Source organism: Pseudomyrmex gracilis, unplaced genomic scaffold (genome assembly GCF_002006095.1).
Source record: "Pseudomyrmex gracilis isolate BER0280 unplaced genomic scaffold, ASM200609v1 scaffold_23, whole genome shotgun sequence".
NCBI lineage: Eukaryota > Metazoa > Arthropoda > Insecta > Hymenoptera > Formicidae > Pseudomyrmex > Pseudomyrmex gracilis.
The window spans coordinates 142,619-164,800 of NW_018020607.1; the positions used below are offsets into that span (position 1 = coordinate 142,619).

The 22,182-nt window shown below is 44.2% G+C and overlaps 1 protein-coding gene across 6 annotated transcripts in view; it reads left to right on the forward strand.

Moving 5' to 3' along the window:
* Window positions 1-109: 109 nt before the first annotated feature.
* LOC109851976 (protein muscleblind) overlaps window positions 110-22,182 on the forward strand; it is a 359,227-nt gene continuing 337,154 nt past the window's right edge. For 2 of the 6 annotated variants that reach the window (XM_020422631.1, XM_020422636.1), the window contains exons 1-3: window positions 110-959; window positions 18,390-20,122; window positions 20,456-20,846. In XM_020422631.1, coding sequence (XP_020278220.1) covers window positions 20,661-20,846 — 186 coding nt within the window. In that variant the 5' untranslated portion in view covers window positions 110-959; window positions 18,390-20,122; window positions 20,456-20,660. Of the gene's footprint in view, window positions 960-1,970; window positions 2,039-3,002; window positions 3,279-18,389; window positions 20,123-20,450; window positions 20,847-22,182 lie in introns of those variants that run through there. The other 4 variants (XM_020422633.1, XM_020422635.1, XM_020422632.1 and 1 more) reach the window with 4 other exon arrangements.

Consider the following 22,182-nt stretch of genomic DNA (forward strand, 5'->3'; position numbering starts at 1 on the left):
GACGTCGCAGCCGCAGCTTGCTGCCGCCGCCGCCGTTACTACTGCCGTCGTCATCGTCGCGACACGTAGTACGCCGTCGTCGTCGTCGTCGTCGTCATCTTCGTCATCCACGTCGTCGTCGTCGTCGCCGTCGTTCGTCGTTGCCGCAACTTTTCGTCGTCCAGGTCGTGCGCGTGCCTAGCCGCTAGCGGCTCGTTCAAGCTTCCCACACGGCGACGTTTGACATTTCCGTTTGACCATCAGAGAAACGTCAAAGACGCATCTGGTGCGTGGGAGCGAAAGCAGAGACAGAGTGAGAGAGAAGGAAGAGGAAGAAAGAGAGAGAGAGAGAGAGAGGTAACATCGGACGAACAGCAGCGAGAGAGAAAGCGGCAGCGTGCACGGATCTGAGAAAGAAACGGCGGAACTCGTGTGATCGGGGAAAGCTGATTATGAGTTGGAATATCGCAGCGGCGGGTCAGCAACGGGTATTTAAGCCGGCTAACGCGTGAGAGAAAGAGAGTGAGAAAGAAAGAGGAAAAAAAATACCAGAGAGCGGTCGTTTGTTTTTTCATTCGCGAAACAACTCGCACGGTGATTTGCGACCAGACGACGACGCATCACGTCCGTGCGTGCGTCGTGCCCGCGAGATCGCAACGGGGCAAAGTTTCGGAGTAAAAATAAAAAGTGGAGAGGAAAGCGCGCCGAGAGGCGTCAGACACAGAGTTTTCCGGAGCAGTGGTGGTTATTCGACATAATCGCGGGATATAAATACACAAAATATATTTAAGTGCCCGACAAGAAATTTCGCTTTGGTGTTTTGTTGATCGGTGAAGTGGAGTCGTCTCTTCCGAGTCGATCCCGAAGAGAGGAGACCAGAAGAGAAGAAGAGCACCGCCGCACGACGATCATCGAGCGTCCACGCGTGACCGACATCGCGGCAAGATCGCGGCTGAGCGTTCCGCGTGTTTCGGATCAAGGTAAATGCACATCATACATTAAGTTTCTTTTTTTTTGTTTTCTATTTCTGTGTGGTTTACCCACTGGGCACACCTGTCCACGTTGAACACCGTGTGCCTCGATGCGTGTGCGTATGCGTGTATGTATGTGTCTCTCGCGTGTGTCACGAGACGGATGGCGTGGGTGTGACGCGCGGTGTAGGTACCGATCGTAAATACGAGCAAGAACGTACAATATCTGATGAGGGAACGACGAAGCAGAGACTCGCGCGATGGACGTGACGTTTTCCGCGTGGGCGTCGCGTGTATGTGCGTATATATATCGCGTGGTGCCGTTTTATATGTTGTGATTAATATATCGTAAACGTGTGTGCGCGCTGAGGAATGACGTCACGTTGCTCGAGAATAACGCAAGAATTGCGCCGTGACTGTTTTTTTTTTTTTCGAAGTTCCGATTCTTTCGGCGAGCGAATTCGCAATGTCGCGTTCCGACGGTGTGTGTGTGTGTTCTCGTAGAAAAAAAAACAAAGTTAAAACTCGGGGCGCGTGATAATCGCGCGATAACGCGCTTGTTTTTTTTCGAACGAACACTTTTCGAGTAAACAGCAGAGTCACGTGTGCAATTGACAAGGAGATGCCGGGGTTTAGACGCGAGTTGCCGTGACTTTATGATTGTTTGAGGATAGAAACTTCAGTTTCCGCGGTTTATTTCCGGGAGTATAGTCAAACACACGCAGGAAAGTCCTCGTGAATTTCCAAACACACACACACAGTGTCGTTAAAAGATGTTAAATAGGTCGTCGAGTTACACTTCGCGCATATATTTGTGTTATACAAAAGAAATGTATACAATTACGTTCCGTTGCATACTGTGTGTTACATATGTCGCGGAATTATGCAACATTGTTACGTGCGCAAGTACAAAGCAAAAAAGACAAAAAAAAAAAAAAACAAAATAAATAAATAAATAAATCACACATCGGTGCAAATAATTTAATCTCCGATTTTTATACAAACGTGTTCTCTACAAACGAGAGAATCGTCGGATCGACGTATTACAATTTGAAAGTCAAATGGACGCAAGAAGAAAATGAAGCAAAGTTGGTTTTTTTATTGCACATGCGACGTGTATAAGTTTGATGAAGCGTAATTTTTTATCACCACGTGAGAGAACGTGGCCGTTCGTGTGGCTCGACAAAAAAGTCACTAAAAACACATAATCAAGATATCTGCTAACTCGATCAGATGATGACTTTTATTGACAGTTTGCAGCATAATTGAGTGTCGCGTATATCCAACTGTCAATACGGTTATAACTGTTGGAAAATGATTAATTCAGCGCAAACGGGAGAAACGATCGTGTATTCGAAAAAAAAAAAAAAAAAGCAAATTTATGATATCGTTGATGCAGCGCGATGTATTTTGCAATGTTATTTGATTTAAAACCGTCCTATGCACGCAATGAGCACACGTAAAAACGCATTCCATTTTAATTAGGAAAAAAAAAGATGAAATCAAACTTTTTCATGAACTTCGCGAATGTTCTTCCGCTCGTCTCTTTTCTCCTCTATTTCTTCTCCATCTTACATAGTCACCTACGCGAATTCTGCGACGATTTGCTCAACTCGACGTTCTCGGTGGTTAGAACACGTATAAATTAAATAAAAAAGAAAAACAAAAAAAAACAACAAGATCGAAAAGTTATTCGCACTTACTTGGATCGTGTCTTTGTTTTGCGTCTGAAAAATGAAATAACAGCGCGCGATATCGCGTGAAGTGCGACTCGTAAGGAAAAACCTCGCGAAATCGAGTAACTCGCGCGGGGCGCTGGAAACGCGTTGCGTCTCGATCGTCTGAAGTCAGTACTCCAAGATAGTTTCGAGACACGGTCGCTCGAATTTTCGCTGGTGGTCGTTAGTGCTTATCGTTATCACCGTCCGTCGTCGTTGAACTATGTATGTATCGCGTAACAGCGCGCGATAGCCGCGTTTCGAAACGCACAATTGCCGTTCTGCCCGTCTTTCTCTCGCTCGCCGCCGTTCGCGATATCGCCGCGTACTTCACTTGTTCGTTGACGGTCGCGTCGAAACGAACGCACACGTAACCTCAATCCTCGCGCGCGTACACCGAGATTTCTCTCCGAATTTGCGCTATCACGACAGAAAAAAGTGCGCGTGAAGTCGGTCGATTCTTTCGGTCTATCTCACGGCATCGTAAAATTGTGAATCAGGTGACACACGAGAGCCTTTCGTGTTGGAAATATACTAGCGGCTTGAGGTGACGAGAGGAGTGACGAGACTAAATCAACCGCCGAACGTTGAGAACCACGGCCTGACTAAAGTACGTATGTATGTATGCGTGTGTTCGTTATCGTTGCTCTTTGTATAAAAAAAAAGCAGCGCTCGAAAGATTTTTTGTATATAACCTAACCTCTTGAGAAAGTTTTTTTTAACGTTCGTTAGTTACACTTTTCCGTGTTATTTCGTTGCATTTGTCCTTGTGCAACCGAAAGAGCATACGCGAAAATAACGTTCCTCTCGCGCGTTTTATTTGGCGCATCGACATTTCTCTCCATCTCGTGCCTCGAGATCATTCTCGTAATGATGTAATTAAATTGTACGTATTCAACCGCGCTTCACAAGTTAAAAAGAGAACAAGTGGATCGATTGTTTACAAACAACATTCGCGAGAATTGTGCAGTCTCGTGTCTTTGTAGAAACAAAGAAGAAGAGAGATCAAAAGATTAAAGGGTGGCTTTTCGATATTGTTTTTATTAAACAAACGTACTGTGCGGAGAGAACTTTACTCGATTTGATTTACCATTTACTCTACGAGGAGCTTTATTTTGAAGTAAGAACGCATTTGTTTTGTTTTTTTTTTGTTTTTTTTTCAAATATTTCGCAATTTTATCGCGTCGTTGACTGTGACGCGTTATTCTGAGTCACTGAGACGAAGCTGAATACACGATACACTTGTACGTTTTTATTTCTCTCTGTTTCACTGTGTTACCAACGAATCACCATAACAACTTACGACGATACAACGGGTACAATATATTTATACATATTTATTGTGATTAAGTTACGCGATATTATCACTAAATTGCGCGCGCGCGCGCATGTGTGTATATAGTTTACGTGTACGCACACACATACTGTTTATTTTCTCAATTTACATTTAATTACCCGTTAATTTCACTAATTGGCTGAAATGAATTTTGAGATTGGACGGATTCAAAGCATATTTTCAACTTACAACAAATAACGTGTGCACGCGCGCGCGAGTATTTCCACAGAAAATGGAGCAACGTACATTACACACATGTAATATGTATTTTTTGCGCCTGTGAGACGCGGGAAAGAGTCAGAATTACAGGGGACGCCGATATATATATATATATATATATATATTCAGGTCCCTTCGCTCGCTCTCTCGAAACCCCGGGATTCGTTTTACGGCCTCGATCGACGAGTCGCAGCGCGCGATATTTACACCATGTGTGTATGTGCGCGCGCGTGCGTGCGTTTACATCACGCGCTGATCGTGTCCCCGATCGGATCGCGTTTCTCCGCGTATAGCCGCGCGAGCGCGGAGATCGCGCGGTGTATATTTTTTCTACGGTGACGTAACGCGTGCGGCGGGTGGATAATTTTCACGCTGCAAAGAGGGAAAAAATGGAGGAGGAAGAGGAGGAAGCGCGCGTATATGCACAGGTAAACTCGCGCACGCCGTTGACGCGCAAACGCATCGAATTACACGTACCTTGGGCGTGTTCCACTGACATTCCAACCTCGTCGTCTTTTATCCTATTGAGACCTTCCTCGCACCTCGCAAGGCACATCCCTGCTGCGCGCGGAGGACCTTTTTTTTTTCTTTAGCGCCGGCGTTTAGCCCCGGCCGGGTTTCCACGTGTTTACAGTGCCCATAGGAAGCTACCTAACGAAGGTCTTTACAGCAATACCCGTGTAATCGATATCTTTTTCACAATGAGAAGACTTGAAGTGACTTTACTTTATGTTTAAACGCGAGGTAACAAACGTGACAAAACGTTTCATTATTAATGTGACAAAATAGTTAGGTCAATTGACGAGTTAAAAAGGCATTTATTTCCACGTCTGTAAATGCTCTGTGACTGAAATAACACGAAGAATAAGAACGGTTTTTGTCATACACAAGTGTTCGTCTCCCGTCGCATTGTTTCGAATTCCGAAAACACACGCCGTTTGTTGAATTTATTTAAATTTCAAGCGATAAAAATACAATCTTTTGAAAGACACACGTGTGTGTTACGATTGTTTATTTACGGACTTGACACGATGACACATTTATAAACAAGGCAAACAAAAAATAAGAGAGAAAAACATATAGGTAAAACGTTCTAAAAACATATTATACCTACGCAGATAGGTTTTTAAAGAGCGGTTGCACAGACGGATGGAGTGCGAGAAACGTAAATTTAGCGACTATTCCGCATTTAAAAGTAGCACGTTTTTTTTTTCGTTATTCCTTTTGTATTTGCTCGCGTTCGCGACTTTAATTTTCCGTCTCCCATTCCGACGAACGAGAACTCTCTCATTCAATGAGCGCTGTGTGTGGAAGTAACCGCCGGAAGTTTACGTCAGCCGGGAAGTACGTACAGCGAAAAATTCCATGTAGCAACAATTCGACATGTGCGCTCGCGAGTTTACAACTCGCGCGCTCGTCCGCGATCGAAGGTTGCAAAACGCGCGCGTCTCGTTGAACAGTCAAGTAATCGAAATTTACGATTCGCGTCTGGAGTTATAATAAATATTTGGCGCATCGGTAAATGCGCGCAATTTTTTTCTCAGCGACGTCATCGCGAAGAATTATTCCGTGACATCATCGTCGGCGACCGTGTAAGAAATTGACGCTCGGTAACACATACGTTGCCTGACGCAACGTATGTGCGAATCCATCCCAGGCAGACTGCCCGACAGTCTTGATATATTTGTGGAATCGCCTTACGATCTTTTGGTTCGCAATAAGCAAAATTTACGCTACACGACGCGCAGGTGCGAATAAAATTTCCTCTCTTTGATAATGCGCGCAATCCCGTCGTGGTGATCCGTAAATATTTTCGCGAAATTAATTCTCTTACTTTAGAGTAGCCTGCGGCAATTTGTTTCTACGAAACGTTGTATTTGAGAACAATTTAGGTTTTCGGTTTGACAATAATTGAAATTTACGCTTGCGCGACGCACAGGTGTGAATAAAGTTTCCTCTCTGTCTCTCTCTCTCTCTCTTGAAGTAGGTGACAACGTGTTGATCCGTAAATTTTCTCTTGCAAAATTAACTCTGTTATTTTAGAACACGGCGGTAGTTGTTCGTCCGAAGCGTTTGAAGTTTCGATTTTGATTTTTGATTGACAATTATTGAAATTCACACTACTCATCGCGCGAAACGAAATTTTGTCTCTTAATGTAGGTGACAATGTAATTCCGCATTACGTGATAATTCGTAAATATTCTTGCAAAAGTAATTATCTTGTACGTTAGAATTTTGTTAATTGTTTTTTCGAAACGTTATATCAATTTTCGTAATGACTGCTTATATATAAAATTAACGTAAATTATTTTTAATGTAAAACAGTTTGCTCTAATTGTTCTTTTAAATTATAAGGAAATTCTCTAGAGCATAATCTTCCGTTAAAGAGATTATAAATTGACATTTGTTAGATATCTCGACCTTTCGTTTGTATCTCTCTCAGTTTGAAAATAGACTTTATATATAGTCTCTTGTCTATTTGGCATGTACAAGATTCGCTTTGACATTGCTTGTTTGTTGATTTCGAGTTGTGTTTCACCTCAGTGAAAATTTCATCTCGTACGTGATGTATTTTTTTGCTGGTCAAAATTCGTGTAAAAATTACTGTTGATTTTTGCTGGAATATTTTATACACATTAGTGAAAAATTATATATCATAATGTGCACACACACACTTTCACTTTTTATTATGTTAAATAACTTGAAAAATGTTATCTTTTATTTTCAGATATTATCTCTTGAAATGCTTTTAACGGCTCTCTAATATGTACAACATGAAATTTAATTTAGAGAATTGCAAAAAACACTAGGAAATTGCGCTGAGAGAATAAATAACTTTCTAACGAGTGCAAAAAAAAAAAAAAAAAATTTATAAAATGCGAAAAAGAGAATGCTAAAGGACATCTTTTATTACAAGAACATTCATCTTTTGGAGAGAAATAATATCTAGTTCGTTTCACGCTTTGAGAGAAAAATAATGTTAAAAATATACAAATTCAAGTCGTAGTATTAATATTTAACTGAACAAGTTTTTTAAAAACATGTTTGACAAATTATTAGCAATGTGCCAACTCACTTTGTTTAATCGCTCTCGCGATAACGTCGCTTCGTCGTCGTTTAATCGCGTCCATTCGACGGCGCGCGACACATTGAACTTATTGACGGTCACGCTGAGATCAATAATACGAAAAGGACGCATCTAGCCCGCGGGTTTTCCACTTCCGACAGCGACTCTCGTTCTAAAGGAGCGTTCGATCGATCGATCGATCTCTCTCTCGGAGGATAGGGATATTGAGTTACACGCGCATACTAACACACGCGATTATCGTAAAATACGGCAATAGCCAGAATGTAATATTGTTCCGTGAATAAAAACTTGAATAAAAATGTAGTTCATCAAACAAGGATGTTTAATCAATATTGAAAATATCGATCTCGCGAAAAAGAGAGTTAAACTGAACGATTGATTACAGAACCTTTATACCTCGGTTAATTACAAAGTGGGATTCGCCTTGACGGCGAAACTCGGTTTTAATTAATTAAATTTGCGAAGTGACAGATACATAAGTAGTCTGTAATCGAGTTTTGATTAAGTAAAGCTCTTGTTGAGGAATACGATCGATTGCCGATTTCGCGATGCTGATTGCCGCGTTTCACGGTTAGCTCCTGTACGCATTAATCTTTAGCGCGGGGAAAAGCACCGAGGGGTGGGAACACACAAAAGGGTGACGCGTGTATACTCGAGGATGGCGACGTAATTCCAGGGTCGCGCGCGTAACGTCGAGTGGCGCAAGTTGTTGCGCCTGAAAGCGCACAAAAGCGGCAAAAGCAACGACGATAGTATAGCAGCGCGAACAATCGCATAAATGCAGAACGCGTCACATCTTCTCGCGAAGTGAAAGAATATATTATTTATACATGTGTGTTAAAGAGGATATTTTTTTATTCTCTCTGTCTCTCTCAACATGTTTGCGATATATCTGATAAATGATTAAAATAAATATATAAATTTTCCCAAATTCTCGGAACAAAACACGCACTATTGTTTGCGTTGTTCAAATAATAAATATATTTACCGTAAATACATCATACATCACAAAACTGTGCGTTTGCTCAATCGCCAATTATTTAATTATTCAACAAAATAGAACAGTTTCTATACATCTAATGACCCAATAATTTTCGACGCAAATAAATTATCAGATATAAAAAAAAAAAAAAATATGGATAAAAAATTCACATTGTCTTGGGAATCAATATTATCTATATCACAGCTAAAATATCGCTGATGTCAAGATATCGATTGATATCGAAATTGAAGCGACGATGTCATACATAGAATGGTATCTCTCATCAATAGAATACTGATATGTGATTTATACTGTAAGCACAACTCCTGACACACACGTGTTGGCACACGGGGTGCGCCTCGTTTTAATTTTAGTCTCATGACAGGCTGCTCTCTCGCGAGAAACAGGCGGGTGGCGTTGACCCGCCCGGCATAACCTACAAATATTTCTCCCCCCTTATCCCCGCCCTCCTCTTCTCCGTCCGTTTTATTCTCCCTCCTTTCTCTCCGTCGGTCCTTTCTCTTTCTCGCTCACCTCGGGGGCAATACATCAACGTAAATCCACGGGCGTTCTTGCGTTCCCCTTTTTTGGGATGCTCGAACGAACTCACAGTCTCGGCTGTAACTTCTCTCTCTCTTTCTCTTTTCCCCCTTCTTCTCTTTCTCACACTCCAGTCTTCTCTTTCCGTGCGGCGACCCCTCTTCTTGTCGTGGCCTGTTGACCTTCCCTTCTTCGCGATCTGTGAACGATCGGGAGTTCATAGCCGATACGATTTCCAGCACACGTCCAGCACGGTGTCGTAACGCGTGAGAGAGAAAGAGAGAGAGAATATTATTTGACGTTCGGGATGTATTTCGGCGCGAGTTTTATCGCGCGTAATTGTCCTCTTTCGCGTTACATTTTTTTTTCGCGCGAATTTCCCGCGGCAAAATTTCATGATTTTTCGCGCTGAAATAAAAAAAAAGTTACACGAGACAGACAAATGTCAAAGTGTGAAAAAAAAAAATTTTTCGCTTCCTTCGTTCTCGCTGTGGCACGCTGAACAAAAAGAAAAAAAAAATTGCGCAATCGACGTTCGATTGCGCGCTTAAAAATAACAAAGGTCGTTAAGGAACTCTGCTCCCATTTTCGCCCGGGACGGGATCGATCACTAATGAAGCTATACAACCGACTGCGTAAATACATGCATACATCTCGTTCGCGAATAATTCAGAAGGCTTTTAACCTCATTGAAATGCGAGTAGATGACAAATAAACGAGAAAACAGTAGCAGATCGCACGTTTTATTGTTCCCGTCTAAATAAATACAGTTTTACGAATATAGTGATTTAATGATATTTTACATTTAAGCCGCGCATGGTTGTTGTTTACGGGTGGATTAATTTATATAGCCGTGTATCATGCTAACGTGATTAGTACGCGAAATCGCGCTTATTAATAACTAACATTAACGCAAACAAACATACATGATTAAATCATAATGGCGCGAGCTGTATTAATAGACCGCTCTTCTAAATACTTAAACAATTTGACGCGAAGTGTCACAACAATCGAACGAGACGAATAATCTCGCGGGCCGTTCTCTCATGTTCAATACGTTTCTTTTTTTTTTTTCGGCGCAGTTTCCGACTAATGATCACGGTTATTCCGATTCGCGGCTCGGTTGCGGCGTAATGACTGCGTTTTCGCGCCAGTTCGCGTGCTGCGCTCGTCGATGCGCAGAATTCGATCCCGCGGAAACGATAAATATTCAAGGGCACGATCCTTGTTCCCCTATCCCCGCGGTGTACTTTGCCGAGGTATTTCATGGCGCGCGAGCGAGAGAAAAAGAGAGAACGAGAGAAAGAGAGAGACTGTCTGTATTTGTGTGTGTGTGTGTGTGTATGTGTGTGTGTGCGCGCATTTTGCGAGGAGTGACAACGCGCGCGTAGCGCGGCCGACTTGCCGACAATGAGTCGGAATGAATGATTTGCAAGCGTTGAAATGCATGAACGAGCAGCCAGAGCGCAACGTCCGATTGGACGGTGCGCGGATGCCCTCTCTCCCCCGTCTCTGTCGCACCCGCAATTGCGCACCCTCGCGAATTTATGGCTTCAAAGCGGCCCGATGCATCCGCGCCACGTCAAATTGCTTTTGAGCGGTTTTTTAACCCCTCGCTCTCTCACACGCGACCAATTTCGCGTTCTAATTGCACTTCACTCTCCAATCTGCGCGACGGCCGGAGAAATTTTTCTGCATTCGATGTCTTCGGTGTTTTCCGGACGGAGAATAATTTTTATTGAGGAAAATTGTTGACACTTTGCTCTCTACGTACGTCGAACGATATCTCTTAGATACTTTGTTACTGGTCCTAGTTGAAAGATAGTTACAGTGACAAAAAATATAAATGAGAGACTAATTACATAAAAAAACGTTTTAAATGCATTATAACATGCATTACGCACGCATATTATAGACGCGTCTACTTTTCCGCATGTGTCACAATTTCCATAAATTTATTTTGTCATACATTTTCAATCTCGTTTTCATAAATTATATATTTGATAAATTACGTCTTTAATTACGTATGCATAAGGTCAATTATTAATTTTGCGAATAGTTGTATTTCGAATTATTAATGCCACGTTTACCGTGCATTATTTAGGATTGCGACAATGTCGCTATTTGTGTATTTATCATCACAAGAGACACAATATTTATTATGTAATTTGTGCTGAAACGAATATATTACAGGTAAAAAAAAAAAAAAAAAAAAAAAAAAAATATTTTGTGTCATTTTCGACGTTCAGAACAGAGTTCTAATAAATAAAATTCCACTTAATAGTCCGGTAATTCGCATCAATGAAGCGGGAGGTAACATTCCGTCGGGATATGGTAGATTTTTTTTTTTTTTTAATGCTCGCGGATAATGTCGGTCTATATCGTTGATCTCCGTGCTTTTAAGCTCCGAAAACGCCCGTGCGCGCGCACACGCCGGAAGCTCGTTGGGACGAAAAAATATTCTGCGTATAATTGCACGCACCTATTTGCGCGCGACGACGAGCAGAGCCACGGGCGCGTAGCAACGGTTTTGCTAAAAATGATATTGCGGCGACACTCCGCGATACGCGCGATGTCGTTTCTAATATAATGAGAATTGGCGGTCTAGCGTCAAATATATATTTTTCTTCTTCTCTTCGCGCACAATTTGGTATTTTTATTTATTTTTGTTTTGTTTTGTTTTTAATGACACCCTATCATCCCACTGGGACAATATTATTTGCACTTTTTTACAATTAGAATATACGAGCGCTCGCGTACGCGCCCGGCCAAAATTACTCTTATCGTTGCGCTCTCATCTCCGCGCTATTCGCTCGGGAAATTAATATTATTTGCGAGCCTATGTATTTTTATTTTCGAACGTTTTCCGTGGTAATATTATCTTTCAAGAACACAAGATTGCTGGAATGTTTAATTACAACAAATCAGATATTACAAGCAAACTTAAAAATAGATTAAAAATAAATTCCAGCTGAAAACTGCTTTTTGTGAGTTGCATCGTTTTTAATATTTCTTCATATACAATTTCGATAATAAAATTGAGAAATGATATCTCACACATAAAGTGACCGAACAATGGCTGGAAATTTCTTAAGGAAATAATTATGACGAAAAATTTAGGAACTCGTACTTAAAAACGTATTTTAAAAAGTACTTAAAATACTGAAAATGTTTATGTTCAATATCTAATAATTATTTCTCGTTATTAAATGTTAGGCTATTGGAGTACGGGACATTTATCTTACAGTGTTATCGAGAGTTCAGATGTGTGTTTGAGTCCCGAAACAGTGGAAAGCTTCACAGTTATAATTTTCGGAGCGGTAGATATTTGTCATAAAACACGTTCTCTCTTTCTCTCTCTCAGTATGGAATCTCAGCGACAACATGTTAGTTCATAGGCACTTAAATGTCGAAAGTGTGAACGTAAAGTCGGGCATAGGTGGTGCATTTACGGCCGCATCGAGCCGCACTCGAACGTCGGAGGATGCATGCCACGGCGAATCGGCGATCAATATCGCCATTGTTTTCCATTCGGTTGATAATGCTTCGGCTTTATGCGTGTGGCGCTTTCGCTTTAGGGCAGACTTCCTCATTGTCCGGGTTTTCCGAAAGATAAAATCGAGTCCCGCGAGACGTTTTCTCTCCTCTCGGTTTGCCTTCCGATTCTCGTCGCTTAAATAACAAATTAGCGCGCACAGCGCACATTATAAGATTGTCTCGCGCGAATTACTCATCGACTATAGTTCGCGAGTATATAAATATGAAAATGCAAATGTGTGACACGGTCTACTCACACAATACACACACTCGCGTTGCTTGTAAGTCCGCTTGCTTTTCAGCGAAACGTAAACTGTGCGTAGCGTGTAGTCGCGCACACAATGCAGTTTACGTTAGCATAAATTTTAGACGTTTAATTTTTCGTTTGTTTCGCTCGCTGCCTCGCATAGTTTTCACGCCACTTCGCGCGCTCGTACTAATAGACGAGAAACCGAGTCCATTTTATGCGCGATAATACGTTGAATTCGGTCATAAAATCTTCATGTGGAAGAGTTACGTGTGGAAGAGACGAGTTTAATTAACTCCAATTAACGATTTTCCATACCAGTTGTAGGTCACAGTCTTATTTAAGACTACGTCCCACTTTTGACAAAGGTTCAATTTCGGTTGTATCTTTTTACGGAAAATTTGAATTTTTGAACGAATATTTGACGCAACAACGCAATGTTAGAATCGCGTGAGTATCTCCATTTTCAGCGTAAATTTCGAAATTAATAAAATTTGAAACCGATCTGTCTCTCGAATTTGTTTAATTATTAGTTTTTTCAACTTGTATAAATACCTTTGTTACAATTATTTTTTTAACAAATGTTCGACCAGTCGTACTTGCGACCTTATTCGAGAAAATATCGAAACTTGCGCGGGAGAATAGCGTTATCGCGATTCGTCTAACAATGAGCGAATACGATGAAAATTCGACGCGAAGTGCCGACTGTACAAGCGCGGCACTCCGAAAGTGGGGAGAGGAAAGGTCTAATTACGCTCACGGTGAAATAGCGCGATTCGCGTAATTCGAAGTCGGACGGGCAATGCGCGCGTGCGCTTGTTGCAAAACAAATTACATCGTACGCGAGCTCGCGAAAGCTAATTATTATCCGGGCGCGATACAGAATGTCAATTACTTCTTACGCTCGCGCGCAGCACTTTGTTCGGCCGATAACTTCCCTAATGAAGAGAATTTCGGCTGGTGCGCGACCGTGTTTCCGGTCTTCCTCCGCAACTTTCTCGGCAGTTTCGCGACACGGAAGAGCGTTCCTCTGTATCTACATTCTCATTTACGTAGAGAGACAGACCGTCCCACGTATGTCGCTTTGTTACATCAAGGTAAATACGTAGCTTTTTTTATTTCTCGATATTGGCGCGCGTTACGATCGTAGATCTGCAAATTCCGAATATAGTTCAAAAATTCATATCGGAAAAAAGTAGAAAAAAAACTTCACACAGAAATAAATAAGAAAAAAAAAACGTCTGAAAAGCTAACGCAAATTACGCAAAACATTCGATGAGATTTCAGACCTAGCAGGGCGAAGATAAACACAAGACAGTCTGTTCAAGAAGAGACGCGCGTTCTCTCTCTGCGCGCATTTCGTTTTCTCGGCTGTGCACACGCGTTACGGACGCGCAAAAAAGTACCGTAAAATAGCGCGTACGAATTTGTACCGGTGCGCGCGTTCGGTGATGCACATAAGACGATGCGGGCGCGCAGCCGTGTGTGTTATTTTTACGACAACGTTCCTGCATGAATTCTAAAACCCCTTCAAAAAGATCCACTTACTACCGTGTGCGCGCGCGGCATCGTGTTTGCTCAGATCTCCATTGCCCCCGCGGAAAAGTTCTCGAGAGCCTCTTTTCGTCGAACATTTTCTGCGAATCTCCCTTCTTCTTTCCGCTGTCTTGTTTCAAAATAAACTGCCGATCAAAGGTCTCGTATCTTAAATAAGGCAAGTCGTTATATTTAAATTGATAGAAAATTCGCATTTAACTACCGTCCGGTCGTTCCCATTACCTTATTTGGGAGATGCGATTGTGCCAATTGTCTACAATAAAATATCAGATGAAAAGGAGTGTATGTGTGTAAGGTATTTTATCGCTGGCTCTGTGTGTGTTGTTGTCTCAAAACAATCGAAGATCTTACAGAGCAAGTTCAATTTTAATTGCTATTTATGATGTTACCAATTTGCGCGCATCTAATTTCTACGCGTGTTTTTACCCAGCTTGCGTCATTTTCAGAGACCACACGCATTTATATTCCGGAGTAAAATTAGTTTCAAAAAACACGTGGCAACTCAATTAATTTTTAATTTAAAAAATTTTCACAGCGTTTCTCATTCAAATTTTTGTGTTTTCGAGCAAAACAGAAAAAGATTTACTCCGGTACGTGCAAGCGCGATATGTAACTCGCGTAAATACACTTGTTAGGGTCGCGTTACTTCGAGAACGCGCGAGCTTGTGTCCCACTAGAGAGAGGGAGAGAGAGAGAGAGAAACAGAGAAAAATACGATAATATCGAAAAACGTACTTTGCTTCTTCGGTACATAGCCGAAATCCTTTTAGCTAATTTAATCGGATCTAATTCCATTACACAGCCGGCAGCAACCCTTAAGCCCGGTCGTTTCCATTGTTTCATTCCGTTAATTTCGCTCTTCTTTTTACTTTATTCTCGGTCTCGCGCACAAAGGGAAACCCCATCGAATGAGCGGAGGCGTGCTCATGCACACACGCTGCTTGCATCCCGTGCGTGCAAAGAGAGGAAGAGCGAGTTGTGCACGTGCCTGCTCGTATGCTCCGGGTAATCAGGCGCAATCTATCGGAAATGTTAAAAATCATTTTTTCTATCTCACCGCTGTCTCCCTCTCTCTCTCTCTCTCTCTCTCTCTCTCTCTCTCGTTCGCGCGCGTCTCTTTATTTACGTATAAAGCTACCCCTCTCGCGCGCTCATCCCTCGCCGATCGAATCGCCGCGGCGCTCCGTCGACGGATTTGTCCAATCGACCGCAATCACGTATCCGACCCGGTGCATTATAACGGCGACGTTATAAATGAACCGGCCGGCAAATAAAAGTTCGCAATGCAGAAACCGCATCTCTGGCTATATCCGCAATTGTGATATCGACGCGAGTGAGCGAGAGAGAGAGAGAGAGAGAGAGAGAGAGAGAGAGTGAGAGGAAACCATCATTCATCTTCTTTTTTTTTTTACAACGTTCACTTTGAACGTCGTGCAAAATATTCAGAAAATATAACTTTTACAACTGAAAATTAAATGAGCTTTGTTATCGATAAATCGCTTTTGACTCCAACTGAATTTAGCACGTGCATTTAATATTGTAAAATAACGCGGTGCGCACGAACGATCGGCAAATAAATAAGTTCCCATAATGCGAAATTAAACAAACTTGATAAAATTATTAATAAAAAGAAAAAGAAAAAATTCAGTACGTATCGTCCTGTTTCGTATCTTTCTCGATCGGATAAAAATTCAAGTTGGATGCGTCCCAGTGGGATAGATCGTAGGATTGTGAAGCGAGTGAATCCTCCGAGGTGATTTAATTTGCGTTGCGCAAAAAGAATCCCGCGCTCTCCTCAACTCGTAATGAGCGTTGGCACATAATTTAATACGCGCGCGGTAAGCGTCGATCTGTGTGTACAACAACATCGTCGAACGCAGCGTCGTGATACACAGCGTCCTGCACACATTCGACACACGTGATCCACACACGTGCGCGCGATAGACAGAGTCGTGTTCGCGCGCGCGCGCCACGTTTATCCGCTCGGGGGAAAAAGGAGAGGGACACAAGGGAGGTTAATTAGAGATTCAGTTTTGCATAGTCGGATTCGGCTCGGACGATGAGAACGACCTTCGAAGGGTACGAGGAGCTCGCGGCGACAGCGACGAGGACGAGGTCGAAAACGTCTGTGTGAGATATTGATTCGGCCGGCCCTCTTTCCTGCGGTAGTCACGTGAAAGAAGAAGTGGACGAAGCTCGAAGCCGCATTCGTGCACGTATATTGATTCGACCGGCAGAACGAGAGAGAGAGAGAGAGAGAGAGAGAGAGAGAGAGAGAGAGAGAGAGCGAGAGAGCGAACGAGAAAGGGATAGACGAGCGACAAAGCGCGCGGGCTCTCTCGAGCACGCGAGTCACGAGAAGAAAGAGAAGGATTTGTACGTTAGCCTCCTCTGTGCGTCCGCTCGGCTCTCGGCTTTTCGTCTCGCGTAATAATTATTAATAAAGCCGACCGACTCGTTTTTCCCCGATCAAAGTTTCATGTCGCGACGGTATAATATCAACGTCTCGCTCGAGATCAACGAAATGGCACGCGGATCGGATCACCGTCCCTCAGCGACGCGAGTTTCGTCTGAAACTCGCTCGCTAACGCTGAATTATTTGAGATTTTAAGTAAAAATACATGTTTTTTATATTTGATGTAAATAAAAAACTAGTCCGCGATGTTGAAATTTTAAATATCGCGGACTAGTTCGTACGTTTGTTATATTTTTAAAAAGATCAAGCGCCAAATTGCAACAAAATGTTATTCTTTTATCGGAGAACTAAATTTTTAGTTGTATTTAATTGGCATTAAATTTTTAGTTGTATTTAATTGGCATTAAATTTATTCTACGATTATTACGTGTAATCATTTGGCACAAAAAAAGTGGCGAATTTGTAAGGATAACAAGCTCGACAAAATAGCATTCGCATTGTATTTGTCAAATTGTCTCGCATTACGCGAGAGAATTAATTTATGAGTAACATACGTGTGCTCCTTCTTCGAGCACGTGACAATTATTGTGTTTGACGTCGAATGATGGCGAGACTTGGCGGAGACTTCGCGCGGCGTTATTTCAGCGATTCTCGGCGGACGCGCGGAATCCCGGTGAAAACAAACGATCGCGGCTCGAAACGTTTTTCTTTGCCGGCGCGGCCGTTTCGTCGTCGTGTGCGCCGCCGGACGCGCGCGCGCGCGCACACACATACACGTACACACACGTCGCCATAACTCGTGCCAGGTAACATGAGAAACGGCGACTCCCAAGCCCCGCTTTTCGTAAGCGGCTTACTTGCACGACGGAAAATTGTACTACAGTCCCTGGCCGCGGCGCGCGTGCCTTTTTCTTCGCCTTAACTGTCTCCACGTCGTCGTACATAAAACGCGCGACGCGTCTTTTTCCACCCCCTTCTCCTCACTTGGTTTCACCCTGGAAACGCTTCGCGCTCCGATGTTTATGCTGCACATAAGCAAACACAGTTTTTCTCCGGCTAATGTACGCGCGAAATCGCCAAGAGTTATGACGCGTTTCCGAGTTTTCACGACTAGAATGATTAAATTATACACGGCGTTTTTCATTCACGCGCGGGCAGTCGACGCGTTCGATCGATTATACAGAGTTGATTCCTACAATGTTTCCGTAATATTCTACGAGTGGCGATATATTTTTGCCGCTGATACTCGAGCCGAGTAAAAACAACCTGCTGTCGATATCTGAATTTAAACACAAACTCTCGCCGAAGCGAGAAAAAAGAGAGAAACAATGAAAGATTTTTGCAATTGTGCGCATTTACACGAAGATGCGCATGGAACGTCTTCGCTCAACGTCCATCAACGAACCGTTACCGCAGATTTTGCACGTCTCAGGGAGTGTGTGCTTTTCTAATCGGCACTCATGTGTGTGAGGCAGGTCTTTGTGCGTGCGCGACCCGCGTTATCTGTCCGCCGATATTTTCCGCGACAACAATGACGACGACGACGACCGTAATCTCGACATTGATAATGTCTGTCGTTTGCTCGAGCGTGCTTGTGCATTGCGTAGTTTCTGCGCTTTTCCGACTCTATCTATCTGTCTGTCTGTTCGCGGCTTGCGCTTAACCCCACCCTCCTTCCATCCCGATTCCCACTCGTCTCCCCCCCACGGACCCACGCGTTCAGAAGCCCCAGAAACAGAAAGCATTTTAAGCCTTTGCATCCGCAGTAACGCGAGTTTTCGCTTTTGGTATGTTTCCAGAACAGCAGGAACCGGAGTTCGACCGTGCGGGAGGAGCCCAGCAGCGCACCAAATAAATGACGTAAATCCGAGGAACGGAAGCGCAACGTCACTCGCTAACTCGCAATTCTCTCCTTCCCCTCCCGATCCCCCCCGCCCTGCCCTGTCCTACCTACCCCCCCGAAAACTCCCCCCTTTTTCTCTCTGTCTCGCCGAGCCTTTCCCTCTCCGTTGCACTCCTGGAACCCTTGCCTCTCTTCTTCTGTTCGGGTCCGACCCCGACACGACCCGGAGCCCAGGGCGCGACCCAGCCGCCGGACCTTCACCCTCTCTTTTCGCCACTACGCCCGCTTTGTCGCCCGCCGTCTTCACGAGCTTACACTCTTCTCTTCTCCAGTCCGTCTCCATCATCACTATCTTTGCACGCTTCTTCGACGTCTGCATCCGGCGTCGGCATCTCGTCCACATTCCCGGCTCTGTCCTCATCTCCGTGAAGTTCCGAAACAACCGATCCGCGCGCCGCCGTTCTCCCCGGCACCGGCAGGACGGCGCGTAAGGATTATCTCCACCTTTTCACGCACGGAGCGGCTCACCCGCCTACATCTCCCGCCTGCTCTTCCTACCATCTTATCAGCAACGGTATCGGCAGACCTCCGTGGTGAACACGGATCTCGTACTCCAGCATCACCATCACCGTCCCGCTCCTTCCAGTAGACTCGCGAGACACACGCGTTGGTTTGAAACCGGCTTGAAGGACGCCACGACCGGCTTTTCGAGACACGCATACGTAGGCAAACACATATACACACACACGCGCGCCCGTACACCCTCAGCGGCGACCAACTGCAGCCTGTGTGTATAAAAGAAGAGAGAGAGGGAGAGAGAGATACTCGGTACAAAAGCGCGCGAGCCTAGAGAGCACACTCCTACTGGTCGACGTTTAGCTTCGAAGGCTTTCAAGCTTTGCTCGACTACTACTACCACCGCCACTACTACTATTACTACTATTACTACCGCTACTACTACCACTACTACTACGCCCGGCTACAGCTTCTCGAGTGCGGCACGCTGCAAGATCGAGAGAGGACAAGAAGTATAGAGTGAACGAGAGAGAGAGAGAGAAAGGAGTCGATAGACAAGATCGACGACCTTACGCCATCGTCTTATCACCAGGAATAGTGGCCACCATCTCGCCTAAAACCGAACGGGGCCGCCTGAGCCTAATCGCTGTCGATATATAGCTTCACCTCTTCGCTTCTTCTTTTTCCCTTCTCCCCCTCCGACGAGATATATCTATATTCATCCTCTCCCCCGACTTTTATCACCTTTCTCGGAAGATTATCGAACGGGTAAGCGCGTGTAGTATTTGCCTCTTTCACACACGTCTCGGCCTAAACGAGAACAAAGAATTTTAAAAGAGCCACGACGCATTCCTCAACTCGCCGGAGTCGATATCGAGAGCGAGAAAGAAGCGATAAGCCACGCTTGAAAACAAGCCGACGTTGCTGATAAACGCGAGTCCCCGATTCGCGAGACGACGATTCGCGCTGATAAAATAACGCGCGATAACAACACGACGACAAGGTTAAGCGCGCCGGTTCCGAGGGTGAGGAAGACACGAGATCGCGAGACGCGGTACGAAGTTTCCCACGCGGAATATCCAGGAAAAGCAACCGTGCGTCGTCGCTAGACGTCGTGCGTTCATCGGACATTAAGATCATCGCATCGCGCTTAAACGGGAGATCTGTCGTAAGGTATACCAGTTTTGAAGTTGTTTCACGACTCCGAGGCACTCGCGGGATTTCGCGCAGCGTGCGCGTGTGTGTGAGTCCGGTGTGCGAACGGTGGGAGAAAGTGAGCGAGCGAGTGAGAGAGAGAGAGTGAGAGAGTGAGAGAGAGAGAGAGAGAGAGAGATCGAAAGAGGAGCGAGAGAGGTGGGGTGAGAGAACGAGACGAAGTGGTGGAACGAAAGGGTTCAGTGCTGGACGTCGCGAAATCCCGCGAACAAGTGCCGACGAGCTCGTCTCGCGAAGTGGTAGTCGTAGTCTATAAATCGAAAACGTATATATCGTTGCCGGCAAGATCAGTCGACGCGAGTGCAGAAGCAAAAGGAAGAGCCGGCCATCACGTGGAAGAATTTAGAGAGAGCGAAGCGGAAAACGAAGAGTAGTCTCTCTCTGTGGTGAAGTCAGTGGTAAAGAGAGAGTTCGGGACTTGCTCTCTCTCTCGCGCGCGCGGTAGAAGTCCAAGGAGCGTAACGCAGGATTCTCGGTCTTCCGAAAGAGTGGAAGGATGGCAATGGTCAACATGAATAACCTACTGAACGGCAAGGACTCGCGGTGGCTCCAGTTGGAGGTTTGCAGGGAGTTCCAGCGCAACAAGTGCACCAGACCCGACACGGAGTGCAAGTTCGCTCATCCGCCGGCTAACGTCGAGGTGCAGAATGGACGGGTCACCGCCTGCTACGACAGTATCAAGGTAACGAACCGTTGCATAATCGAGTTTTCGTACTCGCGCGTAACGAGCGCGTTCGCGCGCGCGGAGCGGAATCGCCGCCCGGCCTGTGCGCGGCCCTCGATAAACTCCGCCTTCACTTATCTAACCCGAGAGAGAAGTCACTTCTCCATCGTCCCGAAATGAAATCCGGAAGCTTAATTGAGAAACGTCATTGAGAATTTCAATCTCCACTTTTTCAAATTTTTTTATTTATTATATTTTATTATATATTATTATATTATTTTACTTTGTAATTTGATATTCACACTGTGGTTAGAAATTACACGCGAGTTGAATTTGCAATTAATACTCTTCGATTGTTATCATCTGCATCAAGCAGCGTTACACAGTGGATAACTGAATGGAAACTCGAAGAGTCTTTTCGTCGGCATCGACTTTTGTTAGATAAGTGAAGTTACCGCACGCGTTACTTTTCTCATAAGGCGGGAGCGCCTTGCTGCTCCGCCGAGATGAAAAATGTCGCGTTAATTGACTGTGTAAATCAATAGGAGCGGTTTGTTAATAATAGTATTATTCAGTTGTACAGTCAAAGCGATTTCATTAAGTAAACACGAAACGTGTTGATATTTCCGCACGCTGTTAAAACACTCAAGATAAGAGAAGTGCGCGATTAGTCATTTTAAAAGGTGATAAATAAAACGTTCGAAAAAGTATCGAGACTGTGGATATCGAGGTTCGTGTTTGCAAAATTGTTTTCCTCGACACGAAACGCATTTTGAAGACCTTTTTAACCTCCATCTCTGTGTATAATATGTTAGCTCTTTTCTAATATCCCGCACGCTAACTATCAAAATGAATACACGTGTACGCAGCGAGATCGGCGATCGATCTCTCGGCTGCGCTTTCCGACTGCTGATCTCTCGATACAAAGCCGATAATTTGTAACGCCACGTAGCGAGATAAGAAACCGATTGTAATTTACGACCGGGTAATAACTCTCTTATCGTTGATCGGGCGCTATCGGGGGGAGGGATTTTTTCCCTCCGAGAGGGGATGGGGACGCGTCGGTTTATGGATTTTAGAATATTCTCTCGCGCTTTTCTCTCGAGGCGAGGCGCGCATCAAACGAACGCGAGAAAGAGGGAGAGATTGCGGAGAAGGCGCGGCTCTCTCCGAGACGTCTTTCGTCCCGGTGTAGATATTGAACCGGAGAATTGAATTCGCAGTTATTAATAGCGACAATTATTCAACGCGCGAGCGGCGCGAGAATACCAATCGACATCGCCGATAAATCAGACGCGGGGGAGACAGCGCCGACTATTATGTAAAAAAAAAAAAAAAAAAAAAAAAAAAAATT